This window comes from Pelophylax lessonae, assembly GCF_965119305.1.
Source record: "Pelophylax lessonae genome assembly, chromosome: 12".
In the NCBI taxonomy this organism is placed as follows: domain Eukaryota; kingdom Metazoa; phylum Chordata; class Amphibia; order Anura; family Ranidae; genus Pelophylax; species Pelophylax lessonae.
In genome coordinates, this window is record NC_138779.1 from 171,873,841 (window position 1) to 171,899,516 (window position 25,676).

The 25,676-nt window shown below is 45.0% G+C and overlaps 1 protein-coding gene across 1 annotated transcript in view; it reads left to right on the forward strand.

The window, feature by feature from the left end:
- PNKP (polynucleotide kinase 3'-phosphatase) overlaps positions 1 to 25,676 on the forward strand; it is a 213,542-nt gene that overhangs the window by 183,562 nt on the left and 4,304 nt on the right. The window contains exons 13-14 of the mRNA XM_082273922.1: positions 2,789 to 2,850; positions 19,342 to 19,451. Coding sequence (XP_082130048.1) covers positions 2,789 to 2,850; positions 19,342 to 19,451 — 172 coding nt within the window. The remainder of the gene's footprint in view (positions 1 to 2,788; positions 2,851 to 19,341; positions 19,452 to 25,676) is intronic.

Sequence of the window (25,676 nt, forward strand, 5' to 3'; positions counted from 1 at the left end):
GACACTGGGAGACATACTGGCGATTTAAATAAAACACTTCCTGAAAAATGTCCACACAAATAATAATAACATTTCCACAATAGCATGCTTTTGAGATAGGAATGGTTATAGGAATCAAAGGAATATGCTTACAAACAGCACAAGGGGTTAACCATTTGCCGACCAGTCACTGTACATTTACAAGTGGCTCTCCCAGGGAGAATCACGTTAATAAACGTCATCTGCCTGGGAGGAGCTAGGGGGCGAGCGCGCGCCGCCGCCGGCACGCTCCTTCCCCCGATCGTCAGCGGGGAAGCCAGTGCGGGTGCCAGGCGGCTCCAATTGCCGCCTGACACCGGTGATCTCTCCCCGCTGACAGAGAAGGACGGACGGCTGATGTAAACACAGCCGTCCGTTCTTCTCCCTCGGATGATCACAGAGGCTATGTGATCCTGCTATATAGGATCACATGTCTCTGTGAAGATCTCACAAGCCCAACCCCCCCCCACAGTTAGAATCACTCCCTTAGGCCCCTTTCACACAGGCGGACCATTCAGATCTGCCTGTCAGTTTTTTTTGGCGGATCTGAACGGACACCCAATTTATCTCTATGGGGCATCGGATGTCAGCGGAGACATGTCCGCTGACATCCGATCCGTCAAATCTGGACGGATGGAAACCCTATTTTCCATCCGTCCAGTGGATCAGATCGTATGGGATCGGATGAGAACGGACAGATGGTCTGTTCCCATCCGATTCTCCCATAGAGAACAGTGGGACCTGACAGCTGTGTCTCCGCACACAGCGCAGAGACACAGCTGCCATCTGCCTGCTCAGCAGGGGGTTAAGCGGATCGATCCCCCGCTGAGATAAACTGAGTCCGCCTGACGGACCGGATTGTGTGAAAGGGGCCTTAGGCTTACATTTAACCCCTTGATCACCAATGGTATTAACCCCTTCCCTGCCAGTGTCATTACAGTAACAGTGCATATTTTTAGCACTGTAGTAATGTCACTGGTACCCCCCAAAAGTGTAAAAAATGTCAGTCAGGGGTCTGAACTGTCCGCCGCAATGTCACAGTCCCACAAAAAATCGCAGATCGCCATCATTACTAGTAAAAAAAAAAAAACATTAAAAATGACATAAATCTTTCCCCATAGTAGACGCAATAACTTTTGCGCAAACCATTCAAAATACACCTATTGCGATTTTTTTTTTTTTTTTTTTACAAAAAATATGTAGCAGAAAACAAATTGGCCTAAAATGTTAAAACATTTTGATTTTAAAAATTTTTTTTGGGGGGGGGGGGGAATGTTCTATAGCAGAATGTGAAAAATATTGTTTTTTTTTTTTTTTTTGCAAAATTGTCGCTCTTTTTTTGTTTTTATAGTGCAAAAAATAAAAATCGCACAGGTGATCAAATACCACCAAAACAAAGCTCTATTTGTGGGAAAAAAAGGACGTCAATTTTATTTAGGTACAGCGTCGCACAACCACGCAATTGTCCATTAAATTAACTCGCTGAATCGCAAAATAATGCTGAATCGCAAAATAGGGCCTGGTCATTAACCACTTAAGCCCCGGAAGATTTTACCCCCTTTCTGACCAGGGGGTATTTTGCGATTCGGCACTGCGTGACTTTAATGGACAATTGCGCGGTTGTGCGACGCTGTACCCAAACTAATTTGACGTCCTTTTTTTCCCACAAATAGAGCTTTCTTTTGGTGATATTTGATTACCTGTGGCATTTTTTGATCATGCGCTATAAACAAAAAAAGAGCGACAATTTTGCAAAAATAAAATTTTTCACATTTTTTATATGAAATTCCCCCAAAAAAATGTAAAAATCAAAATTTTTTTACATTTTTGGCCAGTTTGTTTTCTGCTACCTATGTTTGGTAAAAAAAAATCGCAATAAGCGTATTTTGATTGGTTTGCGCAAAAGTTATTGCGTTTACTAATGGCGGCGATCTGCGATTATTTTTTTTTGCGGGACTGCAACATTGCGGCGGACAGATCGGACCCTTGACTGACATTTTTGACACTTTTGGGGGTACCAGTGACATTACTACAGTAATCAGTGCTATACATATGCACTGTTACTGTAAAAATCACACTGGCAGGGAAGGGGCTAACTTTATTGGAGAGGGAGAGGTTAAGTGTGTCCCTAGGGGCGTGCTTCTAACTGTGCAGGGATGTGGCTGTGTGTGTAACAGCACACATCAACGGTCCTACATAGCAGGACCGTTAGATCAGTGCTTTTACACAGGGGAGAATGACAGGCGGCTTTGTTTACATTAGCTGCCTGCCTTTCTCCCTTCACAGCGGACGATCGCGAGTGACGGGTGACCATGAACGAGCTGGGGCGGGAGCGCTCGCCCGTTATTGGCTCCCAGGCTAGTGACATGCCGGTACGTCACTTTGCCTGGCCGGGGCTGACCGTCGCAGTATATGTACTTGCAGCGGTCGGCAACCGGTTAAGGGGAAAATCCTCCGGTCTGAAAGTGGTTAATTTATTTTTTAGTGTGCATGTCTACAGTGCATGAAAATGTATATAAGTATTTGTAAATGGTACTTTTTATGTTGGGTAAATTATATTATAGGTGTAAAGAAGCAGCGAAAAGGGGCTGTAGTTGCTACAGGTGATTGTGGGGTATAGGTACACTGCAATTGAACTTTTCATATGTATTATATATGATTTGATTATCAGTACTTTGCTATTTTCATATTTTTTCTTATATTCCTAATATTTAAAAAGTGTGAAAAGATATTTATATTAGCCCCTAACCAATGCATTTTCTATTTTTAGCTGGAAAATCAACTTTCATAAAGGAACACCTGGTACCGAAAGGCTATGCATATGCCAACAGAGTAAGTAGATGTAAAAAAAAACAAATACATTTTAAATATTTGAAGTGATGTTTGAGTGAACGAGTTGACTGCTTAATGTTAAGTTCTGGAAGGTTTAATCCCCTTCATGACCAGGCCAACTTTAATTTGTAATTGAACTTTAACCTGTTGCCGACCACTCGCCGCCTTTTTACTGCGGCAGGGCAGCTCTCCTGCGCGAATCGACGTAGGTCTACACAGACACAGGAAAAGCTGCTCTCTTCATTCGTGGAGCCCTTTTCGGTTCCAGCTTGAGAGGAGAGAGCAGCTAACTGTAAGTACACCAAGCACTACATTACACCACACTAGATAGGCACATTTAACCCCCTGATCACCCCCCAGTTAACCCATTCGCCCCCTGTCACAGTGCACACTATATACAGTATATAGCGGTTTTGCTGATTTCTGTAATAGTGTGCCTTGTGACTTCATTTACCATTAGCGACTGCTAGTTCCTGTCTCAAATAGGTTTAGGGTACCCCCCATCCCCCCCCCCCAATAAAGATTTAACCCCCTGATCTACCCCTAATTACCCCCAGTTTACCCCTTCATTGCCCTGTCACAGTGTCACTTTTATAGTGTACAGATCTGTTTTCTGATCACTATATTAGTGTCACAGGTGACATTAGTTAGCGTTAACGCTAGTTAGCGTCTATCTAGGACAGTGCAGATCCCCGCTGCATATTTAGAAATATAATTTAACCCTTTGATTGCCAGTGACACACACATACACACACTGAACACCTCCATTGCTAGTATAGTGTCTGAAGGGAACATTATCTTTGATCTGATCAGAACTATACTAGCATCCCCAATAGTTTAGGGTTCCCAAAACGCAGCGTTAGCAGGATTGGTCACGACACCTGCCTGCACCTGCGTTTAGGCCCTTCGCCCAGCTAACCCCACCCCACCCAGGCAAGTGCAGTAATCAATAGATTACTACCACTTCCAAAAACACAACACAAAAAACCGCAGCGTTAGCAGAGTCAGGCCTGATCTCTGCTAGCATTAGCAGTTTTTTTTTTTCGTAGCGATTCAAATAGTCCTCGACAACCAGGTGCTTTTTTACCTGTGAGTTGCACTAGGTACCTATAAATGTATTGGCCAAAATGTCCAAACGGAGGTACACTAGTGAAGAGGCCTACAGGATACTGACCATATCAGATGAGAGCGATGGGGAAGTCTCACTGGCAGAATCAGGGTCCGTATACAAACCTGTAGACAGCAGTGGCTCCCTGACAGATAGCTCTGACAACGGAGTGGTCCCTGCTAAGGTCAGGCGTACCAGACCCCGTTCTGGATTTGCTGAGGTGCAGCAATCGCAGGGTTCTCGTATGAAGCAGAGTGTTGGTACTAGTGCCACTCTACCTTCTGGTGAACTGGCAAGCACCAGCGGCCTAGTACATCCTGGTCGTAGGCAAACCAGCATTGCAGTATCACTTGGTGACGTGGCGAATCCCATAAGTGCAGTTCAAGCTGGTGCGGTGGCTAGCACAAGTAGTGGCCCGCAGCCACCGAGAATTCAAAGACAGGCCCGTATAGCCCATAGTGCCCTCCCTGATTGGCAGCCCACAGATTCTGCAGTGCCCGTACTTCCCCTATTCACTGCCCAACCCGGAATTCAGGTGGAACCAGACAATTTTACTTCCCTTGATTTTTACAAGCTGTTTTTCACGGAAGATCTTTACAGATCTATTGTGGACCAAAGCAATTTATATGCTGGACAATATATTGCGGCAAACCCAAATTTGACCCTTGACAGACAATTTGGCTGGAAACCTCTAATGGTTTCCGTGTTTAAGACCTTTCTGGGCCTATCCCTCAACATGGGCATAACTAAAAGGATTAAGTTGCGGTCATATTGGTCCATTGACCCAATTCACCATATGCGCATGTTCTCTGCTTCCATGGCCAGGACGAGATACGAGCAAATCCTGCGGTTCATGCACTTCAGTGACAATGAACTCTGTCGTCTTCGGGGTAACCATGGATATGACCAGCTCCACAAAATTCGGCCCCTGGTAAACCATTTCAATCAGCGGTATGCAGCCTGGTTTATTCCCCAACAAATTGTCTGCATTGATGAGTCCCTGATTAAGTTTTCTGGCCGCCTTGCTTTCAAGCAGTTTATCCCCAGCAAGCGTGCCAGATACGGGGTCAAGATGTATAAGCTCTGGGGGGGGCGTGGCGACCGACGCTGTAGATGGCTGCCTGACTCTGCAGCTCCGCACTGCCGTGAGGGACCGTGACATCCGCCGCACATACCATCAACTGCATCAACCGCATCTCAAAAGGCTGCAAGAGGCTCCACACAGCAAGGCAGTCCGGCTCCACCCTACAAGGTAGGCAACCCGGATAGTAAAGGATCCTCTGGATCAGCTTCACCTGTGTCCCCTTCATCTAAAAGCCCTGCCAAAACTAAGCAGCGCATAAACACACCTGCTAAGCAATGGCAAGATGCAGACAGTGACTTAATGCAGCACTCAGGCCCCACTTTAGGCCACTCTTCACATATGCAAGACCCTTTGGAAGCCTTCCCTACAGGAGGTCAGCCTGTTTCAGACACCACACTTAAAAACATGCTTTACTTGCTCAAAGCGTCAATGCATTCAGATATGATGACCTGCATGCAACAAATTAAACAGGAGATGAATGCCATGGGAAACAGGATCCATACAGTAGAGGAATCTCTAGGAAACCATGCTCTGTCCTTTAATACTATGGTGGATGCTCACAACCACCACTCAGATGACATTGCATGGCTAAAGGACAAGGTAGCTGACCTAGAGGACAGATCTAGGCGTAACAACATCAAACTGAGGGGAGTCCTAGAGTCAGTGCAATCACCCAATTTAATGCAATACGCAACTCGCCTATTCTCTACCCTGGCCCCATCATTGTCCGCAGTGGATCTATCAATCAATAGAATACACCGACTTCCGAAACCGGCGTTTTTAGCCGCAGAGATACCCAGAGATGTCCTGCTAAGGATTAATTTTTTCCAGGCAAAGGAAAAGATAATGTCAGCCTTTCGCCAAACCTTAGATTTGCCAGAATTGGCAGGCCTCCAAATACTGCCAGATTTATCAAGACACACCCTGCAAAAAAGGAGAAATTTGGCGACAATAACCAAGGCACTGAGGAACCATAATATTCCACACAAGTGGAAATACCCGGCATCCCTGTCCATTACTTATAACGGAAACACTTCCATAATTACTGCACTAGAAGAGGGCATAGCTCTGCTCCAGAGATGGGGCATTCTTCTCCCATCCGAGGGGTCCCCCCACGGAGGTGCAGGCCCTGCTCCCATTACGGGCAAACGGCAAGTTGTCTCAAGGAAAAGATCCGGTAAACAAAGAAAAGCTGCAAATGATGGTTACCTTACTCCACATCAACACCATCACGGTCCCCAGGCCAATGGATCAACCTAATCCTTATGGCCCCTTATCCCTATCTGTTACTAACTGGTTCAGTTATACATGGACCCTTCCAATGGTCCTTTTTTTACCTGTTGCTACCCCTTTCCCCTTCTCAAACTCGCTTTTTCCTTCCAATGTTTGATATGTACACACCGGAAGTTCTATTCTCCTTCTTCCTCATGAATATACACATCCCATCACTTCGGACATTACCCACATTAACGTCACATTGCATTAGCAGACCACTTACCAAGTAATATAATGCCTTTTAAATGCCTTTCAATCAATGCCAACGGGCTGAACCATCCGGCTAAACGATTTGCACTCTGGAAAGAGATGAAAACCTTGAATGCTGACATTCTCTCAGTACAAGAGACCCATTTTCAGACTTCAAACCACCCTAAATGCTCACATAAAGACTTCCCCAATATATTTTTGGCAACCTCTCCGGCAAAGAAGAAAGGGATTTTGCTGGCCATAAAAAATACCATTGCTTTACAAATTAGAGACCGATTTCTGACCCGGAAGGCCGCTACTTAATAGTCTCAGGCGACTTCTACAACTTACCCTTGACCTTAGTGTCACTATATGCACCAAACACACACCAGCTAAGATTTCTGCGCAGACTTTACAAAATCATCTCCAAGATCAAGTAAAATTGAACCTTATCATTTGTGGGGATTTCAACCTTACTGTAAACCCAGAAATGGATATATCTTCTTCTCCACCGGGTCGTAGAACTTCCCTACTAAACTTCATAAGGAACAACTTTTCGATGCTTGGAGATGTTTACATGCCTCAGAAAAGGACTTTACTTTTTATTCTGCTAGACATCGCTCCTATTCTAGGATTGATCTCTTCTTGGTAGATTGGCATCTCCTGGGAAGAACCTTGTCCACGGTCATAAAAAATATCACATGGTCCGACCATGCAGCGATAGAGGTGACCGTGGATGAGGGGATCCCTAGGAGTGCCAATCAGATATGGAGAGGTAATTTTTGAAACCTCCAGATGAAAACGGTTGGCCAGTGTATATCCCAGCATCTGCAGGAATTTTTCCACCTCAACTCCCATTCGGGCTCCAATCCATGGAGCTTTTGGGGTGCCCATAAGGCATACATAAGAAGTATATGCATACAACAGAATTCGAGACTAAAGAAAATATATAACCCAAAACTCTCTAACATAATATCCCAAATCCATACTCTAGAACAAAAACATGAATTAGTACCTGATCCTTCACTAGGTAATACCCTATACAACCTTAGACATGACTTGAGATCACTTCTACTTGAACAACATGACAAACAACTCCGCAAGATGAAAGTGACTTATTACGCACACGCCAACAGACCGGGCAAAACCCTAGCCAATAGGATCAAAGCTAAACAGAATAAAATGAGAATTTCCCACATGACTAATGCTCAGAAAAATATTACGGTAACACACCCCCAAGACATTGCAAATGAATTTGCCACTTACTACCATTCCCTATATAATCTAGACAATGACTCCACTATACACAAACCGACGCCCTCAGTCATCTCCTCATTTCTAGACAAACTGAATTTACCATCACTCACGGAAGAACAACTACTCACACTAAACGCTCCAATCACACAAGAGGAAATCAGAAAAACAATACTTTCCCTCCCTAGCGGCAAATACCCCGGACCGGACCGCTTCCCAAGTGAGTATTATAAATTGTATAGTCAAATTCTGTTGCCTTATCTTGCAAAAACCTACACTAAAGCTATTGAAGAGACTCATTTTCCTATAGAGATGCTGGGTGCATACATTGTCACTATTCCGAAACCGAGGAAGGATCCATCTCTTCCAGGCAACTACCATCCTATATCTTTGTTAAATACTGACCTAAAAATCTTCGCAAAATTGCTGGCTGGACGCCTCCAAGAGATCTTTCCTTCCCTGATAAGAAAAGACCAAACGGGTTTTATCTCAGGCCGACAAACCTCAGATGCCACTAGGCGAATTGTTGATGTACTACACTTGGCGGAAAAAGTTAAACGTCTTCTCTCCTCCTTGCCCTGGACGCAGAGAAGGCGTTTGACAGAGTAAATTGGAAATACATGACCGCAACTTGAGCCAAATTCGGATTTAGAGGTAATATACTTTCCGCCATTTTGGCACTTTATTCTCAACCCACTGCCAAAGTCTTTATGTCAGGAACACTGTCTAAATCCTTTAATATAACAAATGGCACCAGACAGGGTTGCCCTCTGTCCCCCACTGTTTTCAACTCAGTCATAGAACCTCTTGCCGAAGCCCTTCGATCTGAACGCCAGGTCCATGGTTTCAATCTCGGGAAAAATGAGCATAAGATCAACCTGTTCACAGACGATATTATTCTAATGTTGACAAAGCCTAAAATCTCTCTCCCTGCCGCCCACCGCATTTTGACTAAATTTAGTGATATATCCTTCTATAAAATTAATAATTCAAAATCAGTAATACTTGATATAGGAGTAGCCTCGGAAACCAAAAATAATCTAACAAAAGTTTGCCCCTTCCCTTGGACTACTGACAAGATCTCATACCTAGGGATCCTTGTTACCCCTAAAGCTTCAGATCTCACTCGATATAACTTAAGCCCCCTTAAGCAAAAAATAACAACGGATTTAGACAGGATAGCCTCCTTGGACTTATCATGGGGAGCCAGGATCTCAGCGATCAAAATGAATGTGCTACCACAGATCCTATATCTATTCCGAGCCCTCCCCGTCCCGTTACAAAACTCCAATTGAATGCTCTATCTAACATTTTAAGGAAATTCCTTTGGTTGGGAAGAAAAGCCAGGGTAGCCTATAATATTCTTGCTAACCACAAACATTTAGGAGGTGCAAGATTACCCGACCTCACTGCATACTACTGGGCCACTAGATTGGACCAACACTGGTCTTCGCATGGGAACTCTCCTTTATGTTCAGAGCTTGAGGAACAACTAGTCCCAACCTGCAACCTTCAAACCATGCTTATGAGGAATCTTTGGATCCCTTGGAACCTAGCAAAACTTCCAATTACTGTTAAAGTTTCTCTACAAGCTTGGAGAACTGTAACTAAGAAGGAACCCTGGTTGAATCCCCTCAAAATCCATACCTTCCCATTGTCTACTCTTAAGACTGATTACCGTAATCTAAACACCACTAAATTAGAGAACTTAGGCCTTACACAAGTCTCACAACTTGTAACTCCAAAAGGTATCAAGAAGAGGGAGGATCTGATGTGTGAGTTTAAGCTTCCACCCGACACAGCACTCACTCTATCCAGGATCCTCCTTCTCCTTGCAAAAGATCCCCTCTCCTCCTCACATACCTCACATGCCAATTCAAAAAACTGTCAATATGTTAAAATGGGAGAAAGACTTAAACCTCCAGTTCACCCTTCACCAATGGCAGACTGCACTCCGCTCCATATATAGGTACTCTAAATGTACCAACCACTGGGAAACAATGATTAAGATCATAAATAGATGGTACTACACCCCATATAGACTGGCCAAAATGACGTCATCCGTTTCTTTGTTATGTTGGAGGGAATGTGGTAGGACAGGAACACTGCAACACATCCTGTGGGAATGCCCTTCACTCACCAGTTTCTGGAATACAGTTTTCCAATGCATCTCCTCCTGCACAGGTAAACTCTCACCACCAAGTCCGGAATTGGCCATATTTAATATCAATATAGATAAATACCCATACTCTCAAAGACAAATAATAACACACTTGTTACTAGCAGCCAGGACCCTTATTCTTTGCAATTAGAAATCCACCCTCACACCCAACTTATCAGAAGCCATTTCCCTGGTTAACAACAATTACCGTATTTATCGGCGTATAACACGCACTTCTTCCTCCTAAAAATGGAGGAAAAAGCAGCAGTGCGTGTTATGCGCCAATATGAAAAAAAAAAAAAATCCAGGAAGCAGCGCCGAGAGCAGAAGGGGCGGGCTGGCCAAGGAGAAGGAAGGATGAGCTGTCATAAGAGGAGAAGGGGGCGGGCCGGGCAGAGGAGAAGGGAGAACGAGCGAGCGCAGTCATTGGAAGTTCCGCCTATGACAGACGTCACACGTCTCGGCAGAGGAGGCGGGACTTCCGATGACTGCGCTCGCTCGTTCTCCCTTCTCCTCGGCCCGGCCCGCCCCCTTCTGCTCTTATGACACCTCGTCCTTGCTTCTCCTCAGCCGGTCCGCCCCTTCTGCTCTCGGCGCTGCTTCCCGGCTTTTTTTAAAAACCGATTCGGATAGTTCACTGCTGATGAGGCTGCATAATATATGGACAGACACTGCAGATGAGGCTGCATAATATATGGACAGACACTGCAGATGAGGCTGCATAATATATGGACAGACACTGCAGATGAGGCTGCATAATATATGGACAGACACTGGAGATGAGGCTGCATAATATATGGACAGACACTGCAGATGAGGCTGCATAATATATGGACATACACTGCAGATGAGGCTGCATAATATATGGACAGACACTGGAGATGAGGCTGCATAATATATGGACAGACACTGCAGATGAGGCTGCATAATATATGGACAGACACTGGAGATGAGGCTGCATAATATATGGACAGACACTGGAGATGAGGCTGCATAATATATGGACAGACACTGCAGATGAGGCTGCATATGATATGGACAGACACTGCTGATGAGGCTGCATAATATAGGGACAGACACTGCTGATGAGGCTGCATAATATAGGGACAGACACTGCTGATGAGGCTGCATAATATAGGGACAGACACTGCTGATGAGGCTGCATAATATAGGGACAGACACTGCTGATGAGGCTGCATAATATAGGGACAGACACTGCTGATGAGGCTGCATAATATAGGGACAGACACTGCTGATGAGGCTGCATATAGGGACAGACACTGCTGATGAGGCTGCATATAGGGACAGACACTGCTGATGAGGCTGCATGTAGGGACACTGCTGATGAGGATGCATTGCTGGACACTGGTGAGATGTCATTTGATTAAAAAAAAAAAAAATGTTCTGAGTTCAAAGCTGTTTATTTTAAATTTTTTCCTGAAATTTCTCTCCAAATATTGAGGGGTGTGTTATACACCGGCGCGTGTTATACGCCGATAAATACGGTACCTCTTAGAAAAATCCCTAGCCGTGAATACACTATCCTACAAGACATTTCAGGAGTCTTGGCTGTGTTGGCCCCACCTGACACAAGCAAATAGGCTTTCTTAACTCGAACGTATCCTGATATCCCATTTATCGTTGGGGGAGAGGCATACTCCTCTCCACCTGGACTGAGTGACAAAGATCCCTAGGGCTCTGGGTCTGGGTGGATTGAACCTTCTACTCCTCCTATGACATCCTAAGTGACAGCTCAGCGACTGTAATACTGTTTCGATGCCCCATTAAATGATATGTATATTGGTTCTGACAATTTGTTATTTACCCTTCAATATGTATTCTAGACATGTGTACAAACATTAGAAACTTTGTTCTTTTTTTCTTTTGTTAATTGTTTAATTTTCTTGGAAACTTAATAAAAATGTATTGAATGAAATAAAAAAAAAAAGATGTATAAGCTCTGTGACAGGGCCACAGGCTATACATGTAGTTTCCATGTTTACGAGGGAAAATATAGCACTGTGGAGCCCCCCCAACTGCCCAGACTACATAGGAAGCAGCAGCAAGATAGTTTCGGACTTGGTGTCACCCTTATTTGGAAAGGGGTACCATTTGTACGTGGACAACTTTTATAAAAGCGTGCCACTTTTTAGTCACCTGCTTGAATTTCAAATTGGCGCATGTGGCACCGTGCGACCTAATCGCCAGGGGCTTCCCCCAATGGCTTGTAGATACCCAACTTAGTCGGGGGGAGAGAGCCTGCTTGAAAACAGACAAATTGCTTGCAGTGAAGTGGAGGGACACACGGAATGTTTTCGTTCTGTCCTCCATTCACGCAGACACGGCAGTCCAAATTTCTACGGCAACTGGTGTTTTGGAGAAGTCCCACTGTGGCCATGACTACAACCTTAATATGGGAGGGGTGGACCTGAATGACCAAATGATGGTGCCATATTTAATTGCTCGTAAGGCCAGATGCTGGTACAAAGTGTCTGTTTTTTTATTTCAATTGGCTTTGCTGAACGCTTTTGTGCTATACAAAGCTTCAGGACGAAGTGGATCCTTCCTACAATTGCAGCAAGAGATCATTGGAGCCTACCTGTATCCAGGAGGTTCTCCGCCCCAACTTCCCTTACCAGATGCAGTGAGTCGGCTGCATGAGAGGCATTTTCCGTATGTCGTGTCTGCAGGAAGTGCAGATTTAGGCGTGACACCCGTACTTTTTGTCCCTTCTGTCCTGGCGAACCTGGTCTCCGCATCGGAGACTGTTTCCATCGCTACCATACACTAGTGGAGTATTAGCATAGGGTACAGCATGGCACAGTCTAGGGCACACTTACACAGGGTCTCGAAAGATGTTCGATGGCGATCATCATTTTGAGAAACCCTAAGCTGGAACGTTTTACAGTTACAGAAAAAACAAGTTACAAAAAAAATTCCAAAAATAAAATAAAAAAGCTAAAAATAGTTGTTGTTTTACTGAGTTGATTTTCTGTTCTTACTCTGCTCTTCTACTTCTACTCTTTTTACTTTTACTGTACTTTATTGTTACTGTTTTTCATTGGTAACCATTTTTTACTTTGCAGGTACCAATGTAATGTTTTATTTTTACTGTTCTCTTGTTAACCAGTTTGCCTTGCAGGTACGCCACACTGATTTATATATATGCTGACACAAACAGCGTTTTCTCCCCCATTCCGTGGTTTTTCTCGGGCTCTTCTGTCCCACCGGGTAACCAGAGAGTGCAGCCGGTGGTTCCATTATCTGACCATAGAGCTGATTGCAGACAAGAATGGCTCCATTCATCTCTATGGCCTAAGGTTCCCGGAAGCTACAAGCATTTCATGACTTCGGTTTCGCCAGAAATAAACAGCGCCATTGGGAAATTGGGAAAGCATCTGATCACACCAATCTTGGTGTGGTCAGATGCTTTAAGGGCAGAGGAGAGAGCTAGAGTCGAATAGACCCCAATTTTTTAAAAAAAGAGTACCTGTCACTACAGATTTCTATCATAGGGGATATTTAAATTCACTGTGATAACAATAAAAATTATTTAAAAAAAAATTAAAGGGAAGGTGTCAAAAGAAAAAAAAAAAAATTCAAGCACCCCTGTCCCCCGTGTCATAGTAAACTGCAATTGCAGCTTGCATGTGAGGTATTGCCGCGAACGCCAGGTCGAGGGCAGTAATTTCCTGCAGGAGACCTCCTCTGTAAGTCTAAAGTGGTAACCTGTAAAGACTTTTAAAGGCTATTAAAAATGCACATAGTTTGTTGCCGCTGCACGGGCGTGCGCAATTTAAAAGCATGTTATGTTTGGTATCTATGTACTCGACATAAGATCATCTTTTAAATTTTACCAAACAATTAGGAAATCTATAGTGTATTTGTGCATTAAATTTAAAAAAATTTTTTTTTTTGCAAAAATTGCGTTTTGAAAATCTGTGTACAAATACCATGTGACAAAAAATTTTGTTCTGTAGGGCTTCTGCTTTAAAAAAATATCTAATGTTTGGGGGTTCAAAGTAATTTTCTAGTAAAAAAAAAACAAAAAGTAACAGAAAAGGCTTGGTTTTCAAGTGGTTAGAAAAGTGGGTGATGTGTGGCTAAGATTGAGCATAAAATGCCGGGACAGTTCAAACACCCTCCAAATGACCCATTTTTGGAAAGTAGACACCCAAAGCCATTTGCTGAGAGGCATATTGAGTCCATGGAGTATTTTATATTTTGCCCTAAGTTTCGGGAAAATGACAATTTGTTTTTTTTTTTTTTGTTTTGTTTTTTTACACTTACACAAAGTTGTCACTAAATGATATATTGCTCACGCATGCCATGGGTATATGTGAAATGACACCCCAAAATACATTCTGCTGCTTCTCCTGAGTACAGGAATATCACATGTGAGACTGTTTGGAAGCCTAGCAGGTTTTCGGAGTTCTGTACACAATCACCACCTTCAGGCTTTCTAAGGGCGTAAATTGTTGATTTCACTCCTCACTTCCTATCACAGTTTTGAAGACCATGAAATGCCAAGATAGCACAAACCCCCCCCCCCCCCCCAAATTACCCCTTTTCGAAATATAGATGCCCCAGGGTATTTACTAAGATGCATGGTGAGTATTTTGCAGCTCTCATTTATTTTGGAAAATGAAGAAAAAAAAGGAAAATTTTTCTTCCTCTTTTTGTCAATTTTCAAAACTTTGTAACAAAAAGTGAGATCTGCAAAACACTCAACATGCCTCTTAGCAAATAGCTTAGGGTGTCTACTTTCCAAAAAGGTGTCATGGGGGGGGGGGGGGGGGTTGTGCGGCTTTGGCATTTAATGGCCTCCAAAACTGTGATAGGTAATGCGGAGTGAAATCAACAATTTGCGCCCTTGGAGAGCTGAAGGCGGGGATTGGATTTCGGGGTCCTGTATGCGGCTGGACTGCCAAAAAGTCTCACACATGAAGTAGCCCCATACTCAGGAGAAGCAGCTGAATGTATTTTGGGGTATCATTTCACATATACCCATGGCATGTGTGAGCATTATATAATTTAGTGACAACTAAATGTGTAAAAAAAAAAAAAAAAATAATAATTTTCCCAAAACTTGTGGCAAAATATAAAATATTCCATGGACTCACCATGCCTCTCATTAAATAGCGTGGAGTGTCTACTTTTCACAATGGGGTCATTTGGGGGGGGTTGTGCTATCTTGAAATTTCAGGGCCTCCAAAACTGTGATAGGCAGTGAGGAAGTAAAATGTGCAATTTACGCCCTTAGAAAGCTTGAAGGCGATGATTGGTTTTTGGGGTCCCGTACACAGCTAGGCTCCCTAAAAATCTCACACATGTGGTATTCCTGTACTCAGGAGAAGCAGCAGAATGTATTTTGAGGTGTCATATACCAATGGTATGTGTGGGCAATTTATCTTTTAGTGACAACTTTGTGTTAAAAAAAAAGTGTAATTTTCCCAAAACTTGTGGCAAAATATAACATATTCCATGGACTCACCATGCCTCATAGCTTGGAGTGTCTACTTTGCAAAATGGGGTCATTTGGGGGTGTTTTGTGCTATCTTGACATTTCAGGGCCTCCGAAACCATGATAGGTAGTGAGAAAGTGCAATGAGCAATTTACGCCCTTTGAAATTCTGAAGGTGGTGATTCATTTTCGGGGTCCCGTACACAGCTAGGCTCCCAAAAAGTCTCACACCCGTGGTATCCCTGTACTCAGGATAAGCAGCAGAATGTATTTTGGGGTGTAATTACACATATACCCATGGCATGCGTGAGCAATATATCATTTCAATGACAACTTGGTGTAAAAAAAAAAATTTATTTTCCTCTCAGGACATTCCTTAGGATATCTACTGTCCAAAAAATGTTAATGGGGGGGGGGGTTGTACTGCCCTGCCATTTTAGCACTTCAAGAAATGAGATAGGCAGTCAGAAAGTAAATTCCAATATATACACCATAGTTTGTAGACACACTAACTTTCGCTCAAACCAATAAAAATACCGTTTTTGAGATTTTTTTTTTTTTGTCAAATACATGTAGCTTAATATATTTTGGCCTAAATATGTGACAAAAAATGAGTATATTGGATATTTTTTAAAAGAAAAAGTAGAAAATTTAATTTTTTTGACTATAGTGACGGGAAGATTTGAAAGTGAAGAATAGAAAACTTTGTGGACAAAGGAATTTTCAGACAGTAAATGTCGTTTTCGTTCAGAAATGACATTAATTTTAAAACTGAATGTTAAAAGCAAGTGAAATTTTCAAACAACATTCTTTCATTCAGGGAATGTACAAAGATTTTTCGTATGAATATTCTCGTCCAAAAATCGATATGTGTATGGCCAGCATAAGGCTCGATTCACACAGTTTTCTTTTCATGCCTTTTGCTTTGCATTTTGCTGTGATTTGCGTTTTGCATTATGCTTTTTTTTGGCCAATTTGTTGTTGGGCAGATTGAAAAACACAACAGACATGATATACTTACCTGCTCTGTGTAATGGTTTTGCACAGAGTAGTCCTGATTCTCCTCTTCTGGGGTCCCCCTGATGCTTCTATCTCCTCCTGCCTTCAGAGTACCCCAAAAGCAAGCTGCAAAGTATAGTATAGAGTGCCCCTATAGCAAGGTAAAAAACTTCTTCCTTTAGAACCACTCACATCCTGCCCAGGACTACATGTCCCATGAGGCATTGCTCCTCACACATTCACAACTTCTAAGGCACTTAGAAGTTACTTCACTGTGTCTTCTAATATGTAAAAAATAATGCATTCTGTATGCAGGCCAGCTAATCGGCTGACCAGTTAATCATTTAGTTGAAAACTATTTTGATCGATTAGTTGTCGATTAATTGATTCGTTGTTTCGGCCCTAATTTTATTACCACTGGGTTTTTATTACATAAATGAAAAAAGACAGAAAAAAAAAACAGTATTTTTTTAACCACTTTACCACCGGAGGATTTTGCTGTCTTCCGTCCAGGCCACTTTTTGCGATTCGGCGCTGTGCGACTTCAACTGACAATTGCGCGGTCGTGCGACGCCGTACCCAAACGAAATTTACGTCCTTTTTTTCCCACAAACAGAGCTTTCTTTTGGTGGTATTTGATCACCTGTGCGATTTTTACTTTTTGCGCTATAAACAAAAAAAGAGCGTTTATTTTGAAAAAATAACAATATTTTTAACATTTTTTTATATGAAATTCCCCCCAAAAAAGATGTAAAAACCAATTTTTTAAAAAATTTTTGGCCAATTTGTTTTCTGCTACCTATGTTTGGTAAAAAAAAATCGCAATAAGCGTATTTTGATTGGTTTGCGCAAAAGTTATTGCGTTTACTAACAAAGGGAAAGATTTCTGTCATTTTTGGTGTTTTTTTTTTTTAACGCGTAATGGCGGCGATCTGCGATTTTTTTTGTGGGACTGTGACATTGCGGCGGACAGATCGGACCCTTGACTGACATTTTTGACACTTTTGGGGGTACCAGTGACATTACTGCAGTAATCAGTGCTATATATATATGCACTGTTACTGTAAAAATGACACTGGCAGGGAAGGGGTTGATTTTATTGGAGAGGGAGGGGTTAATGTATGCCTGGTGCTTACTGACGTGTGTGGGGGGAGGTGACTGAGTGAGTCATGGACAGATCGGATGTCCAGCTATGCTGAACAGTCCGATCTGTCACTCCCTGTCACTATGGAGATCCGCCCTCTTGTGTTTACACAGGCGGGCGGATCTCCACACTAGATCCCCGGCGATCGGGGCAGAGCAGCGGCGATCGCCGCTGCTCCTCCCCTGGCCCGACTCCCACTGTGAATGAAAACAGCGGGAGCGAGCCTCCGGCAGCGCGCAAGCGCCGCCCAGAAGGGGGAGTGTCTGACGACGTTAATACTACGTCATCAGACGATAACGAACCACTTTGCCGCAGTAGTATTACCGTACTCAGACGGCAAGTGGTTAATTTCTGCTATAAAACATATTCAATAAAAACATTTTAAAAAATCTAATTTCTTCATAAATGTATGCCAAAATGTATTCTGCTACGTCTTTGGTAGCAATAAATCCCAATAAATGTATATTAATTGTTTTTGTGAAAGTTTTAGCGTCTTCAAACTATGGGATATATACTGGAATTTGTATTTATTTTTTTTATACTAGAAATGGCGTTGATTAGTAATTTATATTGGGAATATGATGGTGGGCAGTCTGACACTAACTTACACTGGAAGAGGGCGGGAACTGAGTAACTGACACCACCAGTAACATTATTACAGTGATCAGTGCTAATACTATACACTGTCACTGTACTAATGACACTGGCTGGGAAGTGGTTAACATCTAAGGGCAATCAAAGGGTTAAATGTATGCCGAACAATGTGTACTCTTGCAAGGAGAAAAAACAGCCACATCCCTGCTCTCTGTACAGAGCCCTATGTTGTTTGTACCTGTAGTATCAGGCTGCAATATAATAAAATTGGAAAAATTGAAGGGGATCTGAATACTTTATGAATACACTGTATGTAAAATCTCCTTCAACTTTTACTTCCTACCTTTTACCCCCTTTCCGTCCCTCAGCTTTTATATGGGTGCTCCCTCCTGGAGCCTGTAGTAGCTGTGAGAAAATACTGAGACTTGCACATAGTGTAGATCTGGAGCTGGTCTCCAAATAAGACAAGCCAAAAAGAGCACTTTAGAGGCCTAAGATGGGTTAATACGTTGTTTCGTTTTTTTTTTTTCCATAACATCCTAAGTACATTTATGATCTCTCAGCAAGTATGCAAGATGTTTGTTTTGTTTTATTTTATAAGGTATTTTAAATGTTGCAATAGTCAATCCGAAAACAGAGTGCATGATTATGGTGTCAAGTTTTGAAATGTGCATGTACTGTTGATGTGTATTGACTGGTTTCATCTCCAGCAGATAACGTTGCATACCCTTTGTGGTTGGATTGTTAATATTTCTGAAAGCAAACTTCAACAAATAAAGTATATTTGAAAACAAGAAAGAATAATAGCCCTGGAGCTTGCTCCAATTAAAAGCAAGTCAGCAGTGATAGCTTCCATATTCTAGTCTCCCAACATCCCCCAGGCTCTGTCAGGAAAGAAATTAAAATTTCTATTTTATTCCTTGGAGGACGTAGGGTAATCACAAACTGGGTATGGTGCCTGTTGCAAAATGAAAAAAAAAAAAAAAAAAAAGCAATACCCCAAAACAGGGGAACAAAATCCCCTCCACACTGGTAACTCGTGAAAATGTCATTACAATGCAAAAAACATAAAAGTATTTGCATATACGGACTGCAGTAAGCCAAATAGAGTTCTGTGTCCTTTAGTGAACTTGTAGAAAAAAGATTTTACAGTGAGTTAAAAAAATTATATTTTCCTATAGTTTGGCCTGTTAATCTGTACTCCTGATGTGTGTTTTAGGACACACTTGGAACATGGCAGAAGTGTGTAGCAGCCTGTGAAGAAGCGCTGAAAAATGGCAAGAGCATCGTTATAGATAATACCAATCCAGATGTGGAGTCCCGTGGCCGGTGGGTGTGCTGGCTTAACCAGTTGGTGTTTTTTGGGTTTAGAAATGTTTGTTGTATCCTCAATATTATAATCTCTGTGTTTAAATATCTGTTTTATACAGTTTAAAGCCACACAAGTTGATCTATCGATCCATTGTAAAACCAGCCTGTTGGAAAATTATTTCTGGATCAGTGCTGCCCGTTATAGTGGTGCTGATCAGTAGATTCTGATGGCTGGGAATTCTCCACAGAATGTTAGAATTCAAAAGCTCAGCAGGAGAGATTCCCCCATCCACATCTAATGTGTAGATGGGGGAATCGAGCCATTTTCTTTCATTCAATCTCTTGGTTGAATGGAAAAAAATGACTTGTGTATGGCCAGTCTTAGTGATGTATGCAGCAGCTGGAGGAACCACAGTTCACAGCTCTTCAACAGAGCAAAATGAGGTTGCACTCCAGAGTAGTAATGCTCTTTTCGGCCTGTGGGAAAAATCTAATAGATTCCTCCACCCACACTATATAGCACAAATAGACAAATTCCCCTGCTGGGCTATTGTATTCTGACAGCTGATAAAATGTTAACATCTCATTGAAGTATTTTGCCCTTCTACTATGTGTACAATACAAAATCATAGCCAAGAGTATAAAGCCACTGACTATACAAGGTTAAAGTGACAATAAACATTCTTTTTTTATTTATTTTTTTTAATAACAAACATGTCATACTTACTGTGCAGTTGCTTTGCACAGAGCAGCCCTGATCCCCCTCTTTTCATGTTCCCCACCGCCGCCGCTCCTCAACCTGTGCCCCTAAAAGCAAGCCACTTGCTCTGGGGACGCTGATGCTTGCTCACTCCCAAGCCCCCCATTCATAAGACACACAGAGCTGTGGCTCGGCCCTGCCCCCCCCCCCCCCCATTCTCCTCATTGGCTCTGATTGACAGTAGCAGAAGTCAATGGCTCCCACTACTCTCTCAGTCAATGAGGAATGACAGATTCGGGAGAAGCTCAGCTTTACTTCAGGTGTTTTTTAAGCGTGTTGCAAGTGCTTTTGTAGATCAGGCTTCAGAAGTTTGTTTCCTGGGCTAGCAGGGGAGGAGAGCAGTTCTATAAGAGAAGAGAAATTCTTCAGGTATAAATTTGCATTCATCACGCATTTACAGGCATTCCTATTGAAGCCTATATGGTCAAAAATGCCCGAATACGCTAAAAAAAAAAAAAAAAAAAAAAAAAGCTAATGTAGTTGTAGAGCGTACAAGTGTAAACAGGCACAATTAGAAAGATTGTTGGTGGGGGGCGTGGTCTGGACATGGCCGGCTGAGGTCGTCTTTTTGCAGAGCTCCGTGCCTACTCTCACCCAGCCCGACTTTACTACACTCTGGCGGCGAGATATGAGGTCGGTTAAGAAGAGGAAGACAAAGGGACCATCCGGAGGTGCAGGGATTTCAAGCAGACCATGTCCTTCGGGAGAAATTCAACGCTTTTTCCCAGGCTCACAGCCCTCATCCCCTGCGGGCAATATGGCGGCGGTGGAGAGCCCGCGACCTTCTGGCGGGAACGTGCAGACGGCCTCTCCTGCATCCTCTTCAGACACTGTCCTTACTACTCCCGCGGCATTTCGTACCCTGCCACTCAGTGTGACCCCCTCAGTGGGCATGGACGATGAGCTGCGGAGCATCCTGCGTTCCCTACTCAGCACCAGGGACATTGAGACCATCGTAGGCCGCTTAGAAGCCGCGCAAGGTGCAACAGGTGCGGGGTGAGGTTCGGCAGGTGGCGGACAGGGTGACTTCGGGGGAGGCAACACTGGCTGCAATGGACGTCCGTTTGGTGGCCCTGGAGAAAGAACAGGACGCACACAGGGAGGCTGCCATTGCTATGCAGCTCCACATGGAGGATATGGAGGACCGCAGCAGACAAAATAATGTTCGTCTTGAAGGCCTGCCAGAGGCTACCGGCCTGGAAGACATTGCGGCCTCAGTGACTGCGATCTTTGGCATCCTGCTGGGGGACTCCCTTCCACCTAACCTGGAATTTGAATGGATTCATCGGGCCTTGGGTCCCTGCTCTCCGGACCCGGCCCGCCCGAGAGACGTTATCTGCCGCTTTCACCGCTACTCCCACCGGGAATTGGTGGTACACAAGGCGTGGGAAGCCCATGCAGTGGACTTTAATGGAGCGCAGGTTCGGATTTTACCAGATCTCTCTCGTGCCACACTGTACCCCCGGGCGCTTCTTTGTCCTGTCCTGGACCTGGTGCGCAGGGAGGGAGCCACCTACCGCTGGGGTTACCCGCTAGCATTGACCGTCCGGAAGACCAACTCCTCCTTCACCCTACGATCTCCGACTGACTTGCCGGCCCTCTTTGCTTACCTGGGGGCGTAACCGGTGCAGGTCCCGGACTGGATGATACTTCTTCCCCGTCCTGCAGACCGTTTTAACAGGGGACCCGTCGGCGGAGATGCACCTCTCGCCCCTCGGCCGCAGCGCACACACAGGCGGTCCCGCTCGGGCGTCTCGGAGGCTCCTAGAGAGGACTGATCTGAGTAATCGGCTGTACTGTGATGTGAGTATTAGAGCGTTCAGCCCTCCTGCCTCCGGATTCCTGTATGAGACACCAGATGGACCCTTATCCTGCTGCCTCCACAGACTGCGATGTACTTTTACCCAATACCCCCCCCCCCCCCCGCTCCCATGGAGCCTCCGTTGTCCTATACCCGCGGCGCTATTATTGGACTATGACGAGCCTGAGGACCAATGGTGACATATCCCCACGGAGTTCTTTTTCCCCTCACTGGGGGTTCTGCCCACATTGTGGAAATGCCTAGCCATCATCCCTCCCTGCCTGCCACATTTTCTTGGGATCCCTGTCTGGGGGTTCCGGGGGGGTTCACCCACGTCTGGACCATTGCCTGGCGATGCCTGAGGGAGGGAGGGAGGGATCTTGGGATGAGTGAGTGATGGCTGAATCCTCTGGGACACTGTTGTGCTTGGGCAAAGACTCTGGGGGCCCAGTGAAGGCAGGCTTCACGTCTCTCTTTTATTGTACAGGTAACATGGAGCCTGGACTTCAGTGCTCTTTGGGCTGGGACCATTGTACACTTCTGCGGGTGGGGGGATGGCGGGAGGTTTCGGGAATGATTATGAACATGTCTACTTGCTGTGCGGGCGGGGTTGGGGGTGGTGTGGGGCGTTCATGCAGGATCACATCTCCAACGGGGGGTTCTGCCACATTGCCCAAACAGATTGCAGACGCCTTTCGGGGCTTTTATGACTCTTTTTACAATCTCCCGGACTCCGGGACTACACAGCCCACCATAGAGGACTACTTGGCTTCGGTGGACCTCCTGTCCTCGGCAGCTGATGCCCAAGAAGAGTTAGAGGCCCCCATTACTTTGTTAGAGCTTTAGGCGGCGGTGGGTGCGTTTCAGGCGGGGAAGGCCCCTGGCATGGACAGCCTTACTCTGCCGTATTATTCTACCTTTCATGGAGGTGCTTGGACCTCAGTTGGTGTTGTGGTTCAACCTGTTGGGCAGCGGGGAATCGTCTTTTCCGCCGGATGCGCTCTGGGCCCACATATCAGTTCTTCCCAAAGACGGCAAGGACCCTTCTAATTGCGGCAGCTATAGGCCTATATCCTTGCTGAATATAGACCTTAAGATTTTCACGAAGATACTGGCCAATCGCCTGGGCCAGCACATGCCGCAGTTGGTCCACTTGGACCAGGTGGGATTCATTCCCTCCAGAGAAGCGAGGAACAATACCTCTAAGGTCCTGAACCTTGACCCACGTGGCCCAGTCGGCTCAAACGCCTTCTGTGCTAATTAATACGGACGCTGAGAAGGTGTTTGATTGCGTCAGTTGGCGATTCATGCTTGTCAACGCTACGCGCTATGAGCTTCGGGGAAACTCTGCTGTCCTGGATAGGACTCTCGTCCTTCAGCTCAGGTGAATTGCAACGGGGTGCTTTCCGACCCCTTTAGCATATGCAACGGCACTCGACGGGTGCCCACTCTCACCGTTGCTATTCGCGCTTTCCTTAGAGCCGTTTCTGGGCAGAGTGCGGTCCAACCCCGACATCACGGGTGTTAGGGTTGGAGACTTGGAATGCAAAGTCTCGGCGTACGCTGACGACGTGCTCTTCTCCCTTACGAACCCTGTGATTTCGGCACCCAATTTGATGAAAGAACTGGAACGATACGGTCGGTGTTCCAATCTGAAGATTCATTTTCATAAATCTGAAGCACTGGGGGTGGGAATTCCGGCCCCCCTTTTGGCGCACCTCTCCTCGACTCTGCCTTTTAGGTGGACCCAGACGGCACTGACGTACCTCGGCACCCAGATACCGTCTGACCTGTCCCGACTCTACGAGTTGAACTTCCCTCCCCTCCCCTCCTGACCCATATTCGTCGCCTGTTGCATTCTTGGAAGATTCTTCTTTAGATGTCGATCCTCCCTAAAATCCTATATCTTTTGCAGGCCCTACCCATGAAGATTCCGTCTTCCTTTTTTGCCCAAACCCATAGTATCTTCTTGAAGTTTATCTGAGCCCACGGCCCAATTGACTTTGCCGAAGCAATTTGGGGGTCTGGCCTTTCCCGATGTGGCAAAATACCACAAGCTGTCCACCTTGGCCGGCTAATTGATTGGCGGAGGCACAGTGCTGGTAAGCTGTGGGTACAGTTGGAAAGGGGGCAGACCACTACCTCCCTGTAGGGGTTGCCGTGGGTCATTGGGGAACTTCGCCGTCATCTCCAGGTGCACCCCACGATTGGAGTGACAATAGCAACCACTCGTCGACTCCTGTCCCACCCCTCCATCTCCACGCGGACCTCCCAACTTTACCCTGTTTTGGGTAACCAGGAGTTTTCTCCAGGATGGAAGACTTGGCGTTCCGCGGGCTGGCAGCCAGGGGTATTTCTCAGGCCGTTCACTTTCTACGGGGATCCCGTTGGCCGACGATAGAGAAGCTGACGGCTGGGGGTGGCCCCTTTCGGTTGGGGTTCTGGCATGCTGCCCAAATGCATCATTATCTTCATTCCCTGCCAGTGCCCTCGTCCTTTGTTCGGGATCTCACTCCATTTGAGGAGTATTGTGTGGGGAGTGGGAGCCTGCCGGGTACGTTGTCTAAATCCTATAGCTTATTGATCACCCCGGCGGAGGACTTTGTTTTATCTGGCCTGGGCAAGTGGGAGCGAGACCTCCGTTTTGAATCTCACCCCGGCGCAACGTTTGAAAGTGTATACCTTAGCTCTAAAAATGCCGACTTGCACGAAACTACAGGAATTGAATTACAAGATCCTCACTCGGTGGTATAGGGTTCCCTCTTTTTTGCACAAGCTTTTCCCGGACACGACGGACCTCTGCTGGAGATGTTAGGGTGGAGGTGGGCATAATGCTCCACATCTTCTGGTCCTGCCCCCGCCTTCGGACCTTTTGGGAGGATGTCAGGACTCTCTTGGGAGAGCTTTCCGACCGGGTTATCCCGGACACCCCGGAATTCTTTCTTCTCCAAGTTTCTACTATGCCGATTTCTAAATGCAAGAAATCAATTATCCCTCACGTGCTGTGCGCTGCTAAAGCTTGCATCCCGATGCTATGGAAGTCGACTAGGGTGCCCACGATTAAAGACTGCATGCACAAGATGGAAGACATTAACCGAATGGAAGACCTATGAGAGGATCTGGGGTTACTGGAATGTCTTTGTACTATCTGACAAGGGAAGGTCATTGATGTGTGACTAACTCTAAACCTGGGGCCGCCTGTGGGGGCGCCCATGCGGGGGGCTCCCCTCTTCCCCCACCTCCCCTCCCCTGCTCCCCTCTTCCCTCCCATCCTCATCTCCTTACCCTCTTTCTCTACCTTTTCTGTGTTCTGTTCTGCTTCTTACCTACTCCTCTTACTTATCTTTCCAAACTTCTTGTTAAAATCAGGGAATGGCGGCCGGGAAGGATTACTTCCTCAGCTACGGTTCTTCCGCATGTTCAATGTAGTGTCTAGCTAATTTTGGTTCCAGATGGATAAGATTGCCCTTTCCCTGGTACCTGGGGTGGGCCCTACGGTCACAATCGGCACCTCATTGTCCGCTGACCTAGTGATTCAGTTTGGTATTCGGTTCTCATCTCAATGCTGTTTTTTGTTGTACGTTATTGACATATGTGCACTACTGTTTGCTTTTCGACTGTTGTTCCTTCTAAATAAAATATTTGAAAGATTGTTGGGCGTAGGGAAACAAGCAGAATAACA